Source organism: Phodopus roborovskii, unplaced genomic scaffold (assembly GCF_943737965.1).
Source record: "Phodopus roborovskii unplaced genomic scaffold, PHOROB, whole genome shotgun sequence".
NCBI classification, from domain to species: Eukaryota; Metazoa; Chordata; class Mammalia; order Rodentia; family Cricetidae; genus Phodopus; species Phodopus roborovskii.
In genome coordinates this window covers 13,835,469-13,851,472 of record NW_026126549.1, presented here as the reverse complement: position 1 = coordinate 13,851,472, position 16,004 = coordinate 13,835,469, and the positions used below count along the sequence as shown (strand labels likewise).

Below are 16,004 nucleotides of genomic sequence, written 5' to 3'. Positions count from 1 at the left end.
GTTGGCTCTTTTGCAAGACTTTTATTTTATTTTTTATTTTTATGGGATGGATGGTTTAACTGCATGCATGTCTGCACACCATGTGTATGTAGTGCCCAAGAAGTCTAGAAGAGGGCATCAGATCCCATGCCTGGTGCTAGAGTTACAGATGGTTGTGAACTACCATATGTGTGCTAGAAATTGAACCTGGGTCCTTTGGACGAGGACCAGAGATAGGGCACAGAACCTGCTTCCCAAACATAGAAGCTGATCATTCACTAATTTTTACTTAACATTTAGACCAATAGTTCTCAACCTTCCTAATGCTGTGGCCCTTTAATACAGTTCCTTATGCTGTGGTAATCCCCCATCACAAAATTATTTTGTTGCTACTTCATAACTGTAATTTTGATACTGTTGTGTATGAATCATAATATAAATATGTGGTATGTGACCCCCCCTCCCCTCCATGGGAGTCACAACCCCTAGGCTGAAATACCATGGGAATTGTTTTGAGTCCAGTTGCTATGGAATCTTAGTTGGTAGTGTAAGTCAAGGTTTAGGCTGTATTTAAATGAAATGAGACAGTACAGTCTTAGGGCTGTGTGTCATCCATAGCTGTAGAGCTGAGGCCCAGCTCTGATTAGATGGAAACAGAATAATGCCAGGCAGTGAGGAGTCAAAGAAGTTCACCATCTCAGCAAGGGATGGAAGGAGGGGACTGGAGAGATGGTTCAGCAGCTGAGAACACTTATTCCTGCAGAGAACCCAGGTGTGATTCCCAGCACTCACATGGCAGCTCACAACTATCTGTTACACTAGTTACAGGCTTGCTCAGTCTGCTTTCTTAGTCATTCAGGACCACAGTCCAGGAATGGCACCACCCACAACAGACTGGGCCCATGCTGGGATTGCCTATAGCCCAATCTTACTGAGGCATCTCCTCAGTTGAGGCTCCCTCTTCTCTGATGACTCTAGCTTTTGTCAAATTGACATAAAACTAGCCAGGGTAAGCACCGAGCCACAGGTGCTTAGCCCTGTTTCAGCCTCTGGTGTTTATTAGCCCACCTACCTGCCCTTCACTGGGGGACACTGCTCTTGACCCCTCCTCCCTACTCTTCCTCCATGGCTTGCTGTCTTCAATTCCTACTCATATTGACTCCAACCACCCTGCGTTCTCTGTCCACTCCCTTGCAAGTCAGTAAAGAGCACCCTTCATGGCCTTGGCATCAGCTCCTGCATCCAGGTCTCTACCTTGCTTGAGTTCCTGCGCTGACTTCTTTGAATAATGAACAGTGATATGGAAGTGCAAGCCAAACAAACCCTTTCCTCCCCAAGTTGCTTTGGTCATAGCATTTTTTTCATAACAATAGAAACCCTGACTGAGACAGTGCTGTCCCTCAACCTGGTCCAATGGATAGTTCATGTCTGGGGTTTGACCTCGGTTGTACTAACCAGCCCCAAGCAGGGACATCAGCTGGAGTAAGAAAAAGGCAGCTGCCTTTGTGCAATGGGTGCAATGGAGTAAGACAGAATGAAATTATCAGAGACAGAGGCAGGTCCAGAAGAAAAATAGGATGAATTCCTGAAAGCAAAAGGAGGGATTGTTTAGAGCAAGGAGAAATAGGAGGGGACAAAGGAAAAAAAAAAGGAGAAATAAAAATAGTATAATTCTATATATACAATATAATTATACATATAACTATAAGTATAGTGTGTATGTATGTATAAGGTATACGGAAGTGGGCCAATGAAATCCATTACTCCGTATGTTAAATTTACGGTGTTAATGGAGAAAACATGAGTTCCCAAGACATCACTTGGCTTCTGTGTCCAGTTATGTTTGAGTTTAATTCATCCCTCACTTTTTACCACCAAGCCAATATGCCTCCTTTTCTCCCTAAGTCAGGGCAAATTGATTTCCTTTGACACACAACCTGAACTCATTGTCTAACAGAGAAACATGAACAACATTTTATGCACAAGGGCTTAGATGTAACTAAAGGAAAATACTAGAAGGAACTTTAATCTCTAAATGTTTATAAAGTACATATCACATAACAAAATAGTACCATTCATTAAGACTGGTATTATTGGTGGGGTTCATTTTTACTCATATATTTATTTATTTATTTTTGAGACAAGGTACCATGCATCTTGGGCTAGCTTTGAAATCTCTAAAATAGCTGAGGATGCCCTTGAACTTCTGATTCTCCTGCCTCCATCTCCCAAATGCTGTGACTGTAGATCCTTATCGATTTATGCAGAGATGAGTATCAGACACAAGGCTTAGTGAATGTTAGGCAAGCATTCCACCAATTAAGTTACATCTCCAGCCCTGCAGGGTTTTCAAAGCAGAAATCCTGGCTGGCAAAATGACTCTGTGGGTAAAGGCACCTGCTGCTGGACCTGGAGACCCAAGTTCAATCTCCTTGGACCCTCACCGTGGAAGAAGAGAACTGACCTTCAAAAATTATTCTACCACCTCCAGATGCATGCCATTGCAGTGTCTCCCCTCTGTTCCATACAATAAATAAGTAAATGCAAAGAAAAGTAGAATTCTGTATGTAGTATGACCCTAATTATGTAAATATAACTGCTTAAAGAGAACAGAACCAAATACTGCTTTACATGGTGGATGCAAATAATGGGAGGTTGTTATTCTCATCTGTTGTATACTTTCTACTCTTCAGGTTTCCAAGTATTCCCTGGGGCACATTTAATGTTATTAACAACAACAACAACAACAAAACCACATAAAATAAAACAAACAAACAAAACCCCTATATATATTTTAAATAAAGGCAACAGGAAATTGGAAAATCACCTTATACAGGCAGAAGTGCCTGTAGCTGCTAGTGTCAGAAAGCACACGAGCCATCATGATCCCATGCATAAGGACATGCACCTTGGACCATATCTGCTATGTAGGTTTTAATCAGTATGATAGGAAGTGACACCTCTCCAGTGACAAGGGGAAAAGCAGTTAATCTTAGAAGTGATGAAATTTTGAGAGCACTCAAGCACTGGTGGTAAATTATCACATCTTTGACTAAGACAGATGACCAATGAGTTAAGGACACCAAGCCCTCTCCAAAAGAAGTTATTTTTTATATGTGGCTTCATCCTGAACACAAGCAAGCTGATCACTGAGAAACTGTGTGTGTGTGTGTGTGTGTGTGTGTGTGTGTGTGTGTGTGTGTGTGTGTGTGTGTAGCCTTGGGAACAGACCTTGGGGGTTTTCTTCTTTCACCATGTGTGTTCTGCATGTGGAATTCAAATCATCAGGCACCCTGACTAGCCAAGCCATCTCACTGGCCCCATCTGTTGCCTTTTATAGTTGAGCATGTTCTGCAACAATTTTTTGAAGTAAATACCTCCCTATTTTACTGATCCTGATGGCGAAAGGGCACACGTGTAGTTGTAGGTAGATATGGACTCAGAGAAAAATTACACTGGACACCATCACCAAGCCTGAGTTATTATGACTTAGTCTAGAATCACTTTAACAAATAAGTTAAAGCATTTTGGCATTCTTAGCCATAATCTGCTTTATTCTCTCACAGAGCTTGTTAGTAATTTTCTGGACCATCAGCTAAGTGCTCAGAAAGATTTATTCTTGGGTCACATTACTTGGACTGACAGTTTCAGAATTATCAATTACTTCATTTTTGATAAATTCTTAGATTTTTAAAATAAAAACTCAACCAACTTCCTTTCTTACTTCAGCCGTTTGAGTTACATAAAAAGGCAAAAACATAGCAAGGCTTTTTATAAGGGGTTTAGTTTTGCTTTTCAACATTCTTATAATTCAGATAGGAAAAAAAAAAAAAAAACCTTAGAAATTCAAATACTCCTTAAGGCATTTTTGTGCTTTTCAACTTAAGGAAGAGTCAAAACAGTATTTGTAATGGAAAACTTTGTGCCACTAAGTACATAACAGCATTTACTTAATTCTGTAATTCAGCCCAGAGATTTAAGATTTTGATTAACAGAAGCTGTAGCTGTGATATAACATAGTCCCAAAGGCTAGTGATATTCCAGAATGATGGAAAAACAGCTGTAACTAATCCAGAATTGGGGTGGTTAGGCAGAGGAATAGTGGCAGGGAAATGTCTATGTGACAAATATTAGAAGACAAAGCAAAATGCATCCCAAAATCTATGATCAGCATCTTTCTCTTGGCCTGTTTCATCAGGATGCATGGGAAACAAAAACACGTAGGACCCAAACTATCCAACGTACAAACATATCCTTGCTGTACATACTTTTGGGGGAACAGTTTTATATTTTTACTTCACAGTCCTGTGGCTAGCTCATCCATGTCAACAGTATGTAGATTTTGACTGTGGTGACAGGGACGCATTACCAAAGTTCAGAGCTGTTTTTCTGAGGCTCTATCCTCATTATGGTTTCCAGACAAGGACATGGATATAGACAGGACGCTCTTTCTTTAGTTCGGAAAGTTTTGCAGAGACTGGTACCAGTGAGCACATTTGCCACTTCCTGCTCCTTGATGGCAAAAGCCTGATTTGAGAGTTGGAAGGCATGTTTCTTGAAGTCAACTCCCCAGTAGTATTGGGTTACCTCAATAGTAAGATAACCCTTCCTACCCTACTTTAAAGAAGAATTATTCTGCTCATCCCTAGCTAGGTGGGGATACATAGAGCTTGAGGAAGGCTATGTATCTTCAATAAGATGTGGTAACACATCCTGTATCCATAGTCATCAAAGCATGCAGAGATGGAAGGGCCACAGTTTCAAGGCCAGATTGGATTACATAGCAATAACGGGTCTAAACAGAACACAGAAAACCCAGAGCTCTTGCACAGCAAACAGAAAGTTGACTGGAAAGTGGACTGGCCTGAACTCTGCAGAAGAAAATTTCAAATCTTGGTGCCCTATGTAAACTGGTGGCCCATGGCAAGCTGTTTCTTCCACTGGGTTGTCCTTCCTTATGGTGGCACGGAACAGTAACACATGACTCAGTATAGATGTGGTGAGGCTGCAAAGGCACCATCCATGACTAGGACATACTCAGAAACTACCAACCCCAAGGGAATGCTCAAATTAGCTACTTTTAAATACTTTTTGAGTCTCTGATCTTCAGCTATAGCTATGTGTAGCAATATACTGTCTAAAATAGAACCCAATGAAGTATGCAAAACTCTAGTTCCACAACATACATGGGAGAAGCTATGGAGTGAACAAGTGAAATGGACATCATAGCTGGGAATAAAACATATTACAGAGAACACTGGTAGACAGGAAGACAGGAAATGGTTCACAATTTCAGATCAAATTCACAAGCATATTTTCATATTTCTTTTAATAAGTTAAATCTGTCCCAAATAGCTTTATAGTTGCTATATTCTTCTCCTCTTCACACAAAAATACATTATACTTCACCATCAAAATTCTAGCTGTCATGATATATTTGCATAGATAGAAAATAAATTTGGACATTTTAGTTTGGAACTGGTGAGTACTATTTCCCTCAGTGGCCCTGATCAGATCCAAATGTACAATTATCAAGAATAAAAACCAAAACAGAGCCAAGATGATGCTGACATTTAGAGAGTAGACAGACTCACCTTTATTCCCTATCTTAGCACAGTGGAAGAAACTTCTTAGTAAGTGGTTGACAATTCAAGAAACAATGAGTTGTATTTTGTTCTTTAGAGGGCTACCACAGTGGCTTAATGTGTTAGAAGAACTCAGTTGTATTTCACTGAATGAATGGATAGATAAGTAAATATAGAATTCCCCCACTGTATAACCACATTGAGTGAGAATGATCCTCAAACCTATCAATCACCTTTGTTGTGGCCACATGTAATACCTTGAAGAGGTATGATTTGGATACTGGATTCTGAAGGAGTTATTAAAGTAATTTTATCAAATTTCTCAGCCAGGTGCAATGGTAGGTGTCTGCAATCCTAGCTACTCAAAAGGCTGAGGCAGGAGGATCACTTGAGCCCAAGAGTTTGAGCCCAGCCAAGGCAACACAGTATATTTTCTCAAAGACACACAGAGAGAGTGGAGAAAGTTTGAGGTATAAGAGAGTGAGAACAGAAGAGACAGGGGGAGAAAAATCCCTCAAGATGCTAAACTTGCTAATCAGAAGGCCCCGGAGGGTCCCCAAACAACACAGGTTGTTGCTATTGATCTTTGTTGCCCTGTATAGCTAGGTAGTATTGTATGACTCTAATGCTGAAGACACAACACACATTGATGACAAGACATTGAGAAATCAAACTGGAACTGATCTGGAAACTTCCTCTCTGCTGATGAGCTTTCATAGTGCCCAAGGTACCATGTAAGGAGGATGCTGGGTGAGACGTAATCAATGGACTATCTGGTGGTAGACCCAGTTTGCTACAATATTGACCTGTTAGACAAGTGGTACCTACTGATGTAATGGTGGCATGACTATAATATAGGCAACCAATCACAATGATTTGGACTTGAAGCCTGCTCTACAGGAAAGAGTAATGCCTGGATCATAAACTGGTCAAAAGCACATGGCTCAGATCACAAGCCCATGGGGATGCTACTATCATTTTTCTAAATGGGTATGTTGTCAAACTGCCTTTTAAATATTTATGATTATACCCATAAATGTATGCTGCTCTCAATCTTTGTCAAAGAAATTTCTGTTTGCTGTTGACAGTGGTTAACATAGAGACTCATAACTTGCCAAAGTGCTGAGAATAAATGACATTTGTATTAACCCCTACTCTCCAAAGCTCTCAAGTATTATGAGAGGACAGAAAGAATGTAAGATACTGTCTTCTGGATATGACATGGCCATTACACATAAGAACTTACAACAGCTATGGCCACCAACACAATGTCTATGTAAGATCTAGCCAGCATGGATTGAGAAATGACTTGTGAAAGTCCACCTCTAGCTGAGAAGCTGTCAGCAACTGCCAGCTGCTGAAAGGGGAAGAGTTATTTTTCTTTGGGGGTGTGGCCTCTGCTGTGTACCTTATGGCATGGTGGATGGCCCCTGTCCTGCTTTGCTTTCTTTTGCTGTGAAAAAGACCATGCCCAAAAGCAACTTTGGGAGGAAAGGGTTCGTTCAGTTTACACATCCCAATCCCAATCTATCACAGGTTAAGGCAGGAGCCCAGGCAGAGCAGAAAGCGAAGCAGATATAGAACACTGCTTACTGGACTGCCATCATGGCTCACTCAACTTTCTTATTCAATCCAGGACCATCTACCCACAGGTGGTGCTGACCACAGTGGGTTGGACCATTTCCCACCAATCATTCACTGAGAAAATACGTCACAGACATTCCCACAGTACAATTCCCACAGGCAATTCTTCAACTGAGCTTCCTTCTTCACAGGAGACTCTAGCTTGTGTCAAGCTGGCAGAAACCAACCAGCAGAGCTTCATACATGTTCATTCAAGCAGCGTTAATTAGACTCAGTGGGCTATTAAAGAGAGCACAAATGTAGGGAGTGTTGAGGCGGTTGAGTTTGACTTTTAGAAGTTTCTAGGTCTGAGATTAGCAATGGTGTGTGTGCGTGCACACGCACGTGTGACTACTCACAGAGCTCCACGTGCCCCAATCACCCCCTTCGGGTTGTTTCCCATTGAGGTGAAAGAGACACACAATGAACTCACTCAATCATTTGGATTGTTTTTAGTGGTGAACATTGAGCACATCCACATTGTACAACTGTCCATCTCCAGAACTGTCATCTTTTCCAAAGAAACCCATGCAACACTAACTCCTCATGTCCCCTTCCTGCAGCCTCTGGCACACTCACCACCATATTTTGGTGTCTGGGAATCTCACTACTCTAAATACCACATATAAATGGAGTCATCCATTATTTGTCCTTTCATGACTGGCTTATTCCACTCATGTCTTCAAGGTTCATCCAACAGCACACACCAGAATTCACTTGTTTTTCAGTCATTCCTCCACAGATGGGCACTTAGTTCATTTCTCCTTCTGTACACAATTCTGCCAACACAGATACCCAAATGCCATCTTCAGCTGTGGCCCCCATGTCCAGAATCACCGAGTCATATGGAAATTCTGCCAGAATCAACAAAGTGCTAAGCAGCCACTGTCCATTGATCAAAGTTAACCAGAGAGACAGAAGCCCTCTGTCAGTTTTGAAGTGGGATTATTTCTCCTGTGACTCTGGGATTTCCACACTGTCCAAAGTAAGTTTCTATATTCGGGGTTTGCCAGGCAGCCATGATCATGATGCCATGAAGCACTGTACATGTATGACTTTTGAAGGGCAACAAGGGGAAGTAACATCAGAGGAAAGGACACCAGGGCCAGGGAAGCCAGTATGCAAATGAGTAGAGGTGAGGTAAGAGAGCAGCTTTGCACAGAACAGGCACCCGGGGACAGGGTGGGCAGAATGTCAAACAGCTGTGTGGATGGAGCAGGTGGGCTACCCTACATCCTGGATCAAGTAGCAATGGGAGTTTTCTTTTCCTTCTTACTTCTGTCCTCTGTTCCTTTACTTCTCTATTGCTCATGAATATACGCTTTGAATGGATCAGGTTTTTTTATTACTTCATCATGTGCAGAGCCCCAGCCATGGCTCAATGTACCACTCACATTGTGCAACTTGTGTACAGCACAGTGTGGTCTTGTACAGTGCTCAACCTGCATAGCAACACAACCATGCACAAGGGAACCTGAGTGAAATATTGTAAGTATATTTTACACATGCTCAGCAGAACCCAATAATAAAATAAGTGTGCATCTACACATGGGTTTTTATGTGAATGTTTTGCTGTGATCATCAACTTTTGAAAATTATTATTAAAATTAATGTGTACATACACATACACACAAAGTTGTCTGTGGTGTTTTTATAGAAGAAAAATGTCAGCATATTCACAAATATCATACCAGTTGCATAAATTGCAGCAGAGGTATACAACTGTAAAAAGAAACATACTTTGTATACTAATGTAGACTGTCAAGATGTGTAATTACATGAAAATATGTATAAAAGATGAGCATTGTAGGTTGCCATGTTTGTAAAAAGGGGGGAAACAGGATATATCAACATTAGATGATGGGTGAGTTAAAAACACTGTTGCTATTGGAGAGGACCTGGGTTCAGTTCCTGACACCCACATGGCCACTCACAACCACCTGTTACTCCACTTCTGGGCAACCTGACACTCTCCTGGCTTCTGTGGGCCCCAGGCAAGTATGCATGTGCTGTACATACATACAGACAACATACTCATACACATATCATAATCTTAGAAAATCAAATCAAACAAACAGTAGATGGACAATATATTCTTGCCTATGGAGGAATTCTCTCTCAAAGTACTACACAGAAAATCTAAGTACCATGGCTGTTTATAGGCGGGGACTAGGGTATTCAAGGATTGGAATGAGAGGAGGGGTTTCTTTATATATCTTTTTGCGTTTTTTATACTTCTAACCATAGAAATATACACCATCATGTTCCTAGTGTGTCCTGAGCCATGTTGATCAAAAGGCTAACAGCTTCCTCTCAGATTCCACTGTAGTGGGGAAGACATTACACTGCATATGTTATATGTTGATGGGCGATGGGGTGGGGAAATGTGGGGGGCTGTGGGATGAATGCTAGCTTCCCATTGCTCTGGGATGTGGATACTGGCTGGCAAATCATGGGTTTGCTTGGTTTTGAATTTTGATGTGTGTGTTTACGTGTGAATGTGCATACATGCAGAGGCCAGCAGTTGATACTGGGTGTCTTCCTCAATGGCTCTCACTTTGTTTTTGTTTTTTGTTTGTTTGTTTGTTTGTTTTTGAAACAAGGTCTTTCAATGATGGTGGAAGTTACCAAGCCAACTAAACTTGTTGGCCAGAGAGCCCCATGAATCCTCTGTCTCCACCTCGACAGTGTTGGGATTATAGGAGTGTGTTGTCAGGCCTTTGAGGTGGGTACTGGGAAACTGACTCAGGTCTTCTCAGCTTCGAATATACAACTCTTTATGTTCAAAAGACCTACAGTGGTTTATAGTTCCTGTAAGAACCCCAAGCAATAAGATTATATACTAAAGATTTATTCATGTATTTTATGTGTATGGATGTTTTGTCTGCATGTATCCATACTTGAAGAGAGCATCAGAACTTGTGTGAGTAAAGTATAGATGGTTCAGATGCTTGTGAGCCACCCTGTGGGTGCTGGGAATTGAACGCAGGACTTCTGGAAGAACAGCCAGTGCTCTTAAGCTGTTATTAACCACTAAGCCATCGCTCTAGCCCATATACTAAATGTTTAAATGCATTTTTAAAAAAGGTCATTGCTAATATGTGAGTTAACTTCCAGAAAAGAATGGTTTATCTTTGTCTTGGTTTTGATACAAGGTCTCACTATGTATTCCTGGCTGGCCTGAACCTAGCTAGCTATACCAGATTGGCTTCAAACTTACAGTGATCCTCCTGCCTCTGCCTCAGAGGTGTGAGCTACCTGTGAGCTACCAATATCAGTTAAAAGAAACATACCACCATATGTTTGGTCTTTATTTATTTAAAAAAGTTTTAACTTGGTCAATCATTAAGTATTTAATGAGTAGCAGCTAGCTTAATAATACATGCAGTAATGTACTATTCCACCAGAACAGAAATATATGTCTAGTGAAACATGAGAATGGTTATATTTATGTACTGTGCATATGTAGAAAGAGACACAATCTATTCCTCCAGTTATTCTAGGAAAAACACAAATTCAAATACTTTTATTTGTTTTTATTTAACTCAAAATAGCTAATAACATAAAAACATTTAAAAAAGTATCTCTAGTACTTCACCATTTAGTTGTTTTTTTCTTTCCGCTGATAACACTTGATTACTTTATTCCTAACAAGTAATTACACAATCAATCATAAAAACGTATCTTTAAAGTTTGCAGCAGGCTTTCAATCTGTAGGTTTAGACTCTAATAAAAATTCATGACATGGTAGTTTCAATTGTCAACATTTTCTCCAACATTTAAATGTATGAAAATCCACACCATAAGTAGGTTGTTCATCAGCACATACATACATACACACAGGTAGACATATGCTCAGATCTGTCACTAAGCAAAGATGACCATCTGTGTGACATCCAGTGGAGAGACAGCATCAAACACCTAACTCACATTAATCCATACGTGATGTCAGTAAAAAGAAACCTATAAGAACAACCACACAAAAGCTCGTGGCTATACCAAGATGGTGTATACTGTGGAGGAAACCCAGACACAGACAGTACATCTGGTCCTGTTGCAGCTGCTGTCAATTCACATTTGACTCCCACTGGAACAAGAACTTTGCAGTGTGATTCTAGTGTTTGGAGTGTGTACTTTCTATAGGAAATGGCCCCTGGGACTTCATCAGGGGTGTCAGCTGGTCTTCAGAGGAGCACTCATGCTTTCCAACACTAGAGTTAAAAATGGGAGTCCAGACTTCCTGCATAGTGTCTTCCTAGGAGACGCTCACGGATAGTGCCAACACCCTATTTCATCTCAAGCACCGATGCTGGAAGCCAAACTGCAGGTGAGAGGCAACTCCACTGTGATGGAAACTAGAATGCATTCTGTTCTTCAATGCATTCTATTGTCAGTACAATTCAATTTCCAGTGTGGTCTTTTTCTCACACTTAGCACAATGGGTCCCAGGACCCTCTTCTGGTGCCAGCACCCCTGGATACAGTATCCCCTGCTGAGATGAGTGTTGTCAAGGTCTGTAAACTAAGGCCACCAAAGTTGATCAGTGTCAGCATGACTCAAGCTATGATTTCCAATTAGCAGATGGTGCAATTGAAGCAGAAGCTGGCTCTGGTGGCGCTCGCTGCTCCCAAGACTCCCCAGTGGCCTCTTGGTCCCGACTTCCTATATTGGAACCTCCCTTTTGCTCAAACAATTGACCTTAAACTGACGCTGCTGCCCTGGTTCAGTTTCTAATTTTAAAAGCACCATTCTAATAGAAACACCCCTGTTCAGAAGGAAGCTAGACTGTGAAGTTTCCCACTAGCCAGAGCTATGGTGTCACGGAGTTTCAGGTAAGTTGGTAGAGCTATCAGATAGATATTCTTGCCATTGACACTGAAACTCGCTTCAGCTTCTTCCAGCCAGGTAGGATGTCTACCTGGGCTGCAGATGAGAGTAAAATATCCCATGAAGAACTCCTTCAATGACCACATTTGGAAAATCTGAAAAAGAAAAAGGAAAGCCACTTTTCTTAACGTGCATCAACAATGTATAATTGTGTTTATGGACAAAGGTCGGAGCCACCACATCTCTCTGGAGTCCACATGACAGAGCCATTTGCCCTTGGTCAGGAAAGTAGGTCAGAGATCAAGGCCACAGTGTCAGAGGCCAGGGCTACTACTTGGGCATATTCTCTCATGGCCGAGGAGCACTACCATTTGTGCTTGTCAGCCAGAGGCCATTTTGGCTCCCACCAGGTACTGCAGGATTGCACAGCCAGATTTGTAATGTTATCCATTCAGGCGGCTCTTCTAATGGTTAATGCCGCTAGGCCCTGGCTCTTTATCTGGATGTTTCCTCACAAGGAAGATGGATTACGCTGGCAATTCAATTTCTAACGAAGTCTCAATACACTTGAAGGAATTCCAAGATTTCTACGGGGAATACTTGGCTGCGGTTTTTTCACTGAGGCTTAGGGAGCCACTTGGGCCAAGTTGTCGTGTATGGACTTGTTATGGGCGTGCTTCTGGAGAGTAGAAAGATGGGGGTCTGTATTTTAGCTCCAAAGGGCAAAATTCTAACAAAAGTCATTCTGTCAAGCTTGAGAAACCAGCCTCACTCTTGTAGAAGGCACAAAGGGAATACGGAGGTACACACAGTATGTTGAGCTAGTTTCTGGTGTGAGAGCAGGTAAGGTATAGCAGACTGTGCAGGGGGATCAATCTTCTCATGACTCAGGCATTCAGGGTTACAATTCGATCTGTAGACAATTATGTCAGGACTTAGGAGAAGGCTGACCACTCTGAAAAGAGTTTCTATGCAAATGGACCGATTCCTGAATACGTCTTTCTATACATCCATTCTCTATGGAGTGCCTACCATGTAAAGTCACGTACAAGTGGACTAGGCTTCATCAGAGAAGGTGCGCAGGCCCCAGGGGAATAGGAAGCTACAGAACAGTCTATGTCAAGGGAGCCTAGAGGGTTCAGAGTCATCATCAGTGGAGGTTGATGCAGGGAGGGGGCTGGTGCTCTGGAGGCCATTGAGGGGTTTTATGTTGAAGCAAAACATGAAATTTTGACTGACCACCATGCAGAGGATGGACCGAAGCAAGTGTGAAGGGGACACAGGTCAGTTTGGTTACTGCTACAGTTCCGAGGGAGGTCCTGATGCAGGACACAGAAAAGTGGATGGATTCTAGAGAAATGAAGGATGTGACCTGACAAGTGACTAGCAGAGAAAGGGGAGAAGTCAAGGATCGAGCTAGATGGGGGTGGTGTGTGCTTGTAATCCCAGGACCCCAAATTCAAGGACAACCTAGATTATATTCAAAGACCCTGTCTCATAGAAAGGCTGGAAGAAAGGAGAAGGAAGATGGAGGAGGAGAGAGAGGGCAGTAGGAGGAGATAACTAATAATACGTGAAGTCACCACAGGAGCTCCGTGGGTTTCTGTCTGACTAAGCCAGAGGGTTGTGAGAGAAGCTGAGGAAGGAGAGTGAACTAGAAGCCAATCACTTCAGTTTGGGCCCCGTTGAGTTTGAAACACCTTTAAGGCTAGTCAAGGATACACTGATTTATCTTAGCAAATGTTTACTGAAATGGCTGCACACTGGGGGTCACTTCCCAGACCTATGAACACAGCTGAGTTGTTTTAACAGTGGTAAAGAGGACTTCTCCCCAGCACCTTCTTTGCAGGTTACTGAAAAGTTGGCGAGTGAAACCAAGTTCATGGGCTGGGCCTCATACTCAGTAAACACTTGGCCATTACCATGTGCCATACACCCACCTAGTTACCGGAAGTATAAATACAGCCTCTGTCCAGGCTATGGAATAGGCGCTAGCAAGCAAATGATACAAATAAAATGTTTAAACAAATCTGTGTACTGCATGAATATTGAGTTCTGGCTGATGACACTGGCTTTCTAAGTGCCTTTCTGTTACACACACACACACACACACACACACACACACACACACACACTTTTATAGGTCAGAGCTTTAAAAGCCTTCAGCAGGCTTTTAAATATATCTGCATATCTGAAGAAATAGTCTAGCTATTCTAACTTTAAATTTATTTCTCATACAGTTATTAATATATTGAACCACTAACTAACTTTCAATAACATATCTAAACATATTTCACACAGGTAGCATATTCTTATCCTTTGCCATCTGAAACCTGAAAATCTACTTAAATACAGTTAATTTACACCATGAACATATTTAAGTGGATTCAACGAAGTCCCATAAAACAACAATGAAAACCCTGTTATGTCCGATGAGTAAATCTATACCATGATTAATATGTCAGACAGAAGTTTAGAAGAAAGGACACAAGGCAGAACACAGGTTACAGGCCAGGGGACAGGAAAGGGAAAGAAGGCTCAGCAGGAAAGGGCTGCTTGAGTGGCCTGAATGAGGTGCCCTAGGAGGCAGCTATGAGGTGTCCAGGAGAAAGTGTCCCCTGCACAGGGAGAAGCCAGTGGAGAGGCCCTCTAGAGGACATAGTCTGCAGCCATTTCTACTGCAGGAAGCCAACAGGTTTCTCTGAGGAAAAATGGATAGACTGGAGGGCCTGCCAATCTAATGGTCACCGGTGAGGTAACCGGTTTTGTGCCTGTCCCCACTCCTCGGTCCACCGAACTTCAAACTTTAGATTCAGACCTCCCCATGGCTACGATCGAATACAATGTCCATTCCTGCTTGCCAGACTGTTCTTTCCTTTGTTTACCACAGGGAGGAGAGGGTAAGGACTACAACATGGAATACATTTCTTGTTATTTTTAGTGGCAGTTCTCTATCTAATGAACATTCACCCCAAGCAACAACAACAGAACAAAGCTGGTTCCAAGAAGGAGGAAGTAAAGGCTTCAAAGCAATGACAATCAACACAAGGCCCTCCCAAACATGCCAACCAGAAGATTCAAGGAGGAAGCAGCAGGAGTCCTGGAGGTAGGGTTGTCAAGGCAAATACCCTGAGGGTAGAGCCTTTGGGGCTGGCAGGGTTAGTGGGATGGGCAGGGCAGGTGCCCTGGGGGTAGGGTTGGCAGGGTCAGTAGGACGGGCAGGGCAGATGCCCTGGGGGTAGGGTTAGCAGGGTAGGTACCCTGGCGGGGGTAGGGTAGGCAGGGCAGATGCCCTGGGGGTAGAGTTGGCAGGGTAGGTGCACTTGAGGCCCAGAATGAACTGCAGAGTAGCTGGCACCAAGCAGAGTCCATGAGGATAGATGATCTGGAGTAGACCACAGAGTTCTTGCGAACCTCAGCAAGTGTCTGTGTTGGAAGCACAATACCGCCTCTCAGTTGAATGGATGGGGTAGTTGAAGGCCAGGAGCAGTGGCTTATTTCAGGAAAAGCTCAGTGAGCAGCGTCCAGCCTTTGATGGGAAAGCCAAGGGTGAGACAGCGTTTGAAGGGAGAGGATATGGCCAGCACACCTAAAGCTGATGAAAGGGCAAAGGAGAGAACTGTCCAGAATGTTCAGCCACCCTGAGGATAGCTGGGTCCTTGGAAAGGGTTGTTTTGTATTTTCCAGAAAATTTAAGACAAAGGTCAAAACATGTGCTTTTGAGGCTATCAAGAGAGTTCTCTCTGGAGGCCAGAGATGGCTTACTGGTTAAGAGCACCGGCTGCTCTTGGGGACCTGAGTTTGGTTCCTAGCACCCACATGGGGGCTCACAAACTACATCTACAACTGCTATTCAGGATCCTCTGCAGGCCCACAGATGGTGCATGTGCATATGCACAGCAAGGCACTCATAAACAAAGCAGAAATAGGACAGTCTTTAAAATGGAGGGTATTCTCTTGACTTTTATGTCAAAAGCTAAGAAGGTAATG

The 16,004-nt window shown here is 42.5% G+C and overlaps 1 protein-coding gene across 1 annotated transcript in view; it reads right to left on the bottom strand.

Annotated features, from left to right (window-relative positions):
* Nucleotides 1–10,698: 10,698 nt before the first annotated feature.
* Nucleotides 10,699–16,004, bottom strand: part of Snx24 (sorting nexin 24) — a 131,943-nt gene continuing 126,637 nt past the window's right edge. The window contains exon 8 of the mRNA XM_051200743.1: nucleotides 10,699–12,169. Coding sequence (XP_051056700.1) covers nucleotides 11,957–12,169 — 213 coding nt within the window. The 3' untranslated portion in view covers nucleotides 10,699–11,956. The remainder of the gene's footprint in view (nucleotides 12,170–16,004) is intronic.